Genomic DNA, 8,027 nt, shown 5'->3' with positions numbered 1-8,027 from the left:
GAGAAAGAAAAGAGGAAAGGGAAAAATCCCCCCCCCCCCCTCCAGGGGGGATGACCATGCTGCAATCCCTTCTCCTCCATTCTCCTCTTGGGATCTTAGGCATGCATACACACACGCCTGGCGTAAGTTTAAGCCACCAAGTTTGGGACTCGAACTGTGGTCGACTACATGGGAGTCCAGCAATGTAGCCACTATGCCATCTGCTGGTCCCACAGTCAGGTATTAATACATCTCACTATGGACAGGGTCCTGACCCATGTGGAAAGACCTTTCTTCTTTATTCTGAACTATCCTTCTAGGCTCAGTAATGTCCATGGGTCAGTACATGTATTGTCACAGGTTCAAAAAGAGATAAGTACAAAAACTAAGAGTATCTGTTGAGAACCATTTATATTATCTTGAGACATCCCAGCACATGGTCAGTGGGCTTATATTTTACATGTTGCTACTTTTTGTATTTTCATTTTTCTAGTGCTCATTTCTGTTATATTTTATAAAAGGTATCAAACTGTGATAATTACAAATAAAAGTTAACATCATTATGATAATGCATATGGTCATATTTTTTACTGGATTTATATAAAATATATCCATGCTGGGAAAATCCATCTTGTATGTTGCAAAGATGTACAGTGACTATCTGTAAAAAAATAAGAAAATGGAGGCCATTAGGTGGCTACATGGTTGACCACGGTTCAAATCCTAGACCTGGTGACTTGAAACTCATGTTGGGCACATACGTGTGCATGCCCCAAATCTTGTGAGAAGAATGGAGAAGAAATTGCAGTGTGGTCATCACCTTGGGGGTTGATTTCTTGCTTTCTTTGTCTCTCTGGTGAGCATATGTACTCCATAGCAAAAAATCTCACTAAAAAAAAAGAAATAAAAGAATAAAAAATATTTTAAAAGTAAATTGTAAGTATAAAAAAAAAAAGAAATTAAAGTTAAAAAGCAAAAACAAAGATCTAGCCTAAGTGGCACAGTCCATAGCATGCTAGACTACACTGCTAGAAACCACATGGCTGATGGTAAATTCAAATACCAGGGTCAAAAAATATGCTGGGTGCATAGTAGTGTCCAAAACCTTGACAAGTTGAAAATTTGGGGAAAGGAACTCACTGTGTGATGACACGCTGTTGAGGGTGCTTCTCTTTTTCTTTCCCCATCTCTTTCTCGCTTATGTATGCACAGCTACTCTCTATCATTAAAAATAAATAAATAAATGGCTGGTCTTTCACTACAGTTGATGAAATGCTGGTCCATCCAACACTCCCAGATGAAAGTAGGTCACCAGAGTCCTCATCTTTGTCACTAAAGGGAATGCTATCCGCTGCCTCTCTATTTATAAACTGCCTCTGCTTCTTCATGCTACAGGTGCCCAACAAGGTGAGTTCAGAAAGAATACAGGTAACTGCCAATGCGTGACTATATGCTGAATTCCCATAGTGCTTTGATTCTTCATATATAAGACTCCCACAGAACTGTGCCCACAGCAGAAAGCAGGACCTTGCCACAAAGCCTAGTAGAAAACCTCCTTCAGCAATTGTAATATCCAGTCACTGTTGCCTCACACTCCCCAAATGCCCACTCCTGGCTAAGGAAATATTGACAGGTATTGAGTCATTCTATTGAAATTCACTTAGTCTAAAAGGACAGGCCCCAAAATACACTTAACACACCCAATTCACAAAGGTTAAAGTATAGGTAAGGAACATTGGAGGAACCTGATACCAAGTAAAGCAGTAGTTTCTGACATGAAAAGGAGGAAGTGAAAAACAGCTCCTTCTACAGTTCTGGATGATTACCACCCATGCCATGTATTATGAGGTCGGTCTTTAGTAAGCAAAGCATGCTGGATACATCTAATATCTTTATTCTTGGTTTCTCAACCATACATCATCCATGCAATAATAACAAAATTACAATGTCATCTAGAAATGGCCAGTATTCTTTCTTCCTGAAAAATAATGCTACGCGATTCCCACACTAAGCATAATTTGGGTGAGTCAACGCTATTCTATTTTGCAAAGACCCGAAAGACTTGTCTGAGGACATACAAGGAATGCAGAAAACAATGGAGCTTAAAATTGTGGCAGTTATATTCTTAGCCTCAAATTGAGGAAGAAGGGGGTACCCATCAGCTCATGGAGTCATGAGGGCTATGAGGGCAGTGGCACCTCAGTCCCTCAAGCCCTTTAAAATGGAAGAAGAAGTCTGAACAAGATAAATGTGAGCAGAGATGAATTTGTCTCTGGCACACTCAAATTTCCTTTCCTTTTCTGTGGCCTTTGCTCCCCCTTTCATCAACTAGTCAGTACTCGGTGCTCCTCAACCCCATCACCCTTGGCTCTTAAGAGCTGTTCTCAGTGCCTTCGCAGTGAATGTAAATGACTGTGTTTTTCCTCCAAGGGTTTCTAATATTTTACTATTGGAGAAAGGCCTTCATCTCACTAGAGGGATTGTAGACAGCCGGTAAGTAGGGAGTCATCGCAAGGGTAACATGTCCCTCACAGTTTCCTAGACTTTCTGAAATATATGTGTGCATTTAAAAATCCATCCTCCCATTTATTGACTGCTTACTATGTGCTATAGATTATGTTAAGGATCTGCATGAGGCCAGGTGTGGCACAGTGGTAGCACAACTGGATCCACATGGTTGAAAGTCCTGGGTTCCTGTGCTGGGACCTCCCTGTATACACTGGATGCATACCTGTACACCTGTGATGCAGGCTGACTGAGACTGGAGGTGGATATGGCATGAAGACCTTTTAGGTGTGCTGTCTCTCAGTCTCTCTCATGAAAACAATATTAGGTCATTAGGAAAGTCATGACATATTTTTCTATTTTTCTATGTAAAAATGTGTCATGACTTCCCTGACAACCCAAATGAATCTTTTTTTTTTTTTTTTTTGAGAGGTTTTTTATACAGGGCACGTGTGCTCACCAGAAAGACAGAGAGAGACAGAGAGACAGAAAGTGAGAAATCACCCCCTGGGGGGATGGCCACACCACAATCCCTTCTCCTCCTTTCTCCTCTTGGGATCTTGGGCACGCATACACACATGCCCAGCGTGAGTTTAAGCCATGGGGCCAGGGACTCAAACCATGGTTGACTACACGGGAGTCCAGCAATATAGCCATGATGCCCACTGTTGGTCCCTTACAGAAAACTCTATTAACTAACTAAATGAATTCTCAACAATCCATCCAGGGACCAGCAGGTGGTGTGGTGGTTAAGGCACTAGACTCCCACATGCCTGACCGTTGTTTGAATCCTGGACTGGTGGCTTGCTTTCTCACTTTCTCTCTCACTCTTTCTCATGAGTGCATGTGTCCCATAGCAAATTAAAATAATAATTATTATTTTTAAAAATTGCTAAAAATAATAATCCACCCAGCAAAATTATTAATCTCATTTTACAGCTGAGAAAATAAAAGTTCAAAAAGTTAACTCAGTACTACTGCAAGATTACCATTATCAATTAGTGGCTACTATCAGGTTGTCTTAATCTCTACCCAACACAGCTTCTAGAGATGGAGAGACATAACAGAACATTACAAACAGTACCAGAAGGGAAACAATCTTCTTTCTAAATGAAAATGGAAAAATAATGGATAACTTAATAGAGTCAGTATTCCATTATCCATGCAACATAGTCTTACTCATATTTGACTTTGAAATGCCTACTGATGCATATATTTAACACTTTCCCCCTTGGCTATAAACTATGTTGAAAATATCTCCATTCCTCAGTTGCCTCAGCCTTGGACCCTGACTCAGTGGCTGTCAATTCATTGACACCATCCAAGTTGGTGACTTTGAGTTAACTGTCTTCACTGAGATGCTGGAGGGTAAAATAGTACTGCCCTTCACACCAAAAGGTAACAATTACAGCCTCAAAGGTCAGACTCCAATGGAAAAATCCTTAAATACCTAAAAGTAAATCATCTTGTCTCAAAAGTTTTGTGGCGATGTATCCCTAAAACTGGCTACATCTTAGGAGGATGTACAAATGCACATTTTGATTGGCCATATGATAAATATAAATGGAGAACACCCAAAAATCAAGAGTAAAATATTGAGGACGATCTATGTCTTTAACGCATTTACTGAGTATCTTCCCTGTGCCATACATTATCACTAATTCTTACCATAGCCTTTTATATTATCATTCCTCTCTACAGTTAAAAAAACAAATTCTGAGAGGTTAAATGACTTGCTCGTGGTCTAGTGGCTAATAAATGGCACCCTCAGGGTTTGAATTCATGTCTGTCTAGTTCCTGTACTTAAGCATCTTTTATTGCAACAGACTTTTACAATCTGATCATAATTCATCTCTTCCTCAGAAATGATTTATTCCACTACATTCATTTTGGAGTAACTCTCACTCTACTCTAAGGGAAAATCTTCACTACAAATAAAAAAATACAGCAATTTTGGTTCTGGAAGAAATTACCACTTAACGCTTTAATTTTATTTAAGATTATTAAAAAACCACTGGCTACTCAAATTCTTTAGCTGCTGGCCATTCTTAATTTTGTTAAAAATTAAGGAAACTGGGAAATAGAACTCCTCAGGCTTTGTCCTCATCAGGGTCCTGAATTCTCTCATACACTGAGAGATGCCTGAAAACATGCCTGGAACATTGGCCTGATATTTGTATTCACAATCCACCATATTGTGTGCCTGTGATGCAGGCTGGCTGAGACTAAAGGTGGAATGTGGCATGAAGATCTGTTAGGGGTACTGTCTCTCATTCTCTTTTTCTCATGGAAGAAATAAATGAAAAAATTTTTAAAATAAGTCTATATTCAAAAAAAAAAAGAAGTCTATATTCACTAGCTAACTGAATTCTCAGTAAAATAGATAGCAACATTATTTATCTCATTTTACAGCTGAGAAAATAAAAACCCAAGAAGTTCTACTGCAAGGTTACTGTATAAATTAGTAGCTACTGTCAGGGTGTCTGAATCTCTACCCAACAGGGCCTCTACAGATGTAGAGCATAACAGAGCATTACAAACAGTCCCAGAAGGGAAGAAGTGCAGCCTCCCAATCATGGGAAACAAGCCATGAAACACACATGCAGCCGCTCTCTCCTTAAGTTCTGTCTTACCTTGGGCTTGCTGGTGCTGCATCTTCTTCTGGCTCTTCTACATCACCAGCTAGCTCTGGGGGAAGGAAAGCATCTTTGTTGACATTATTCACCCAGCTTTCTTTTGCCTCATTTGCTCTGTCCTTACTCTGCTCTGCTGAAATAGAAAACAATAAGATAGAAAGGTTATCTGTAGCCCCCAAGACCTACAACTCTCTTATAAGCTTTTATCACCGAAGGCTCATAATGAACCTCAAGGCCTTCATGAGCACCAAAGCAATCACAGTCTAAGTACTCAGGATAAGAATTAGATCTATGAGAAAAGTCAGTAGATTCCTACCATGTTAGCTTCCTCAAGAATAGTCTCCTGAGAACAAGGGTGTATCTTTAAATGTACAGGTAACTCCAGAGACCACTGAAGATAAATTCTCACTGCCCAGGTTTAATCTGACTTGAAGGAGGATCAAGACTGAATGTGCAGGACAAGGGGATGCTCGGGGCGGGAAGTTCTTATTGAGACAGAGCACCATGACTACCAAGCATTTACTGAACATCTGCAATGTGCCCACTCTGGGATATAGTCCCCAGTACAAATGACAGCCCCTCAAGATTTCTGAAGGTCTGGGGGCCAACAGTTGATGCAACGGCTATGTCGTTGGACTCCCACATAGTTGTCCATGGTTCGAGTCCTGGATCCGATGGCTTAAACTCACACTTGGTGTGTGTGCGTGCATGCCAAGATCCCAAGAGGAGAATGTTAGAATAGGGATTGCAGCGTGGCTATCCCCTCTGCGGGGTGATTTCTCACTTTCTGTCTCTCTGTCTCTCTCTGTCTATCTGGCCAGCACATGCGTCCTATAGCAAAAACCTCTCAAAAAAAAAGATTTTTGAAGGTCTGAATGGCTTTCAAAACCAAGAGGGCTACAAGCAATACACTGTACATGCTAAGCAGTGAGTCTTTATATGCAAAGAATATGGCACTGAGTTGGAAAGACTCTGAAATCCTAGCTTGGCCATTTGCCAACTATATGATTTTGAGTAAGTTACTTCACTTTTCTGAACTTTATATACCCTATTTATAAAATGGAGAAAATAATACCTGCCTTACAGGGTTGCTGCTACAATGAGAAATAATAAATACTTACTATAGTGCAGATGTTGAAAAAGTGTTATCTACTTTCCTTTTTGAGTGCAGGCTAGATCTTAATAGGGGTTTATATTGATTAATCTGGAGTTAATTAGAGATAATATATCTAAGTAAGTATTTCATGAACGCAACAGAATTCAGAATAAGCCTTCAAGATGTTGCCTTTACAGTCCCTTAAAGAATATACTTGTTGGTTCAAGAAGTACCAGATGTCAAGACCATTGACAGGGAGGCTGACCTCTTTCTATCTAAACCCTTCACCTTATTCAGAAAGTTCTGAGATCTCGAGAGTTAAAAGCCAAAAAAGAAATAAGTGAGATCCCTTATAAACCCCAATTATGTATACTACCACAACTCAACATGGCACCAAAAGGGGTTCCCATGTTCCTCTCCACCACTGAGTCACGTAGCTTTGCCCTTATCCATCTGAATCCAGGACAATGGGACTTAAACCAGAGGGCCACAAATTACGCAAAGCATATCTCCAAATGATTTCTCTCAGCAGGTTTCCATAAAATATTCGGAAATTCTCCCCTTCTCCCAGCTCTTCCTCCTCAGACAAATGCCGGCTCTAAGTACATTAGCCTAAGGAACTTACCTGCTACCAGGGGCTTCTTTCTTCTCATGGACGCTCTGATGATATCTGCACCATGGATTTTATCACTGTGCCTCTTTGCCTTGGCTTCGTAAAACCACTGGCCACTCATATTCTTCAGCTGCTGGTCATCCTTAATTTTTTCAGGCAAATGTCTACAAAAGGAGAAAGGTTTTACTTCACTGAGAATCACAGTAAATAAATGAGCTCATGATGATAGTGCATTAAAAAAATGTGTAAATATACTGCCAAAATGAAGCTCTCAAAATTTTAGGAGATCCCACAAACCTCTCCCATGACCATGAAATGTATAGTGAAAAGCCAGAGAAGCCAAAGCCAACATTGGGTTTTTGTTTTTGTTTTTCCATTTCAAGGTTTAATCCATGATCCTCATAGGATGCCTGAAATGTCTTAAGAGCAGATTCACTTTTGGCTACCATCTTCTGTGTCCGCTGTTCAAATGCAAATGCCCCCAAAAGGGATTCATAATAGTAACCCACTTTATAGAGTTGCTATGACGGTTAAATAAACTGATGTATACAAACAGCCCTCTGCACAAGCCTAGCACCTAATAAACACTGGACGAATAACTGGTGGGATAGTTATCAGCTCATCAGTCCTTTCCATTTTAAGTGAGTTTACTGGAGACTTTCCTGGAAGCTTGGAGAGGGTAAGGGTGGTGAGCATGATGTCCCTGGTGCTTAATACTAGGAGAATAAACTCAGAAAAAGCAGGCTGGAATCTGGGAACACCAAATTTAAAAGCAGAGTATTCCATTTGTACAGATACTCCTTTTAAGGGTTCCACAATTCACGCTCATTAATAAGCCATAACATAAAGAACAAACCAATACTTTCTTCCTAAAATTTTCCTAATTTACACTGGCTGGAAAAAACTGTTCTACTTGACAAGTCTTTTCTCTTCTGCATCTTTCCATTCAAATAAATAAAATGAGAATCACAAAGTCTGTCTTTTCCTACTCATAGAGATGTATTTAGAGTGAAATGGGATAAAAAAAAAAAAAACTTAAGAAAACTCTGAACTCTTAAAGATAATGTACTTCAGAAATCTAAGAGGGTTTATGACTGTCATTCAAGTTAACATGTACACTTCCTAAGTAAAAACTCAGAGTGTTTTAGTCAGAGAACACAAATGGGTCAAGGTAGTAGCAGAGCTGAGTCTGAGGGTA

At 39.8% G+C, this 8,027-nt stretch overlaps 1 protein-coding gene across 13 annotated transcripts in view; it reads right to left on the bottom strand.

Moving 5' to 3' along the window:
- Positions 1–8,027, bottom strand: part of SYTL2 (synaptotagmin like 2) — a 120,891-nt gene that overhangs the window by 53,098 nt on the left and 59,766 nt on the right. For 12 of the 13 annotated variants that reach the window (XM_006144933.3, XM_006144932.3, XM_006144936.3 and 9 more), the window contains exons 3-4: positions 6,842–6,993; positions 5,118–5,253 (exon numbers count right to left, since the gene is read on the bottom strand). In XM_006144933.3, coding sequence (XP_006144995.1) covers positions 5,118–5,253; positions 6,842–6,993 — 288 coding nt within the window. The remainder of the gene's footprint in view (positions 1–5,117; positions 5,254–6,841; positions 6,994–8,027) is intronic. The other variant, XM_006144934.3, reaches the window with a different exon arrangement.

This window comes from Tupaia chinensis, unplaced genomic scaffold, assembly GCF_000334495.1.
Source record: "Tupaia chinensis unplaced genomic scaffold, TupChi_1.0 Scaffold000139_1, whole genome shotgun sequence".
In the NCBI taxonomy this organism is placed as follows: domain Eukaryota; kingdom Metazoa; phylum Chordata; class Mammalia; order Scandentia; family Tupaiidae; genus Tupaia; species Tupaia belangeri.
Note: the sequence above shows the minus strand (reverse complement) of the source record. Positions and strands in the feature narration are given on the sequence as shown.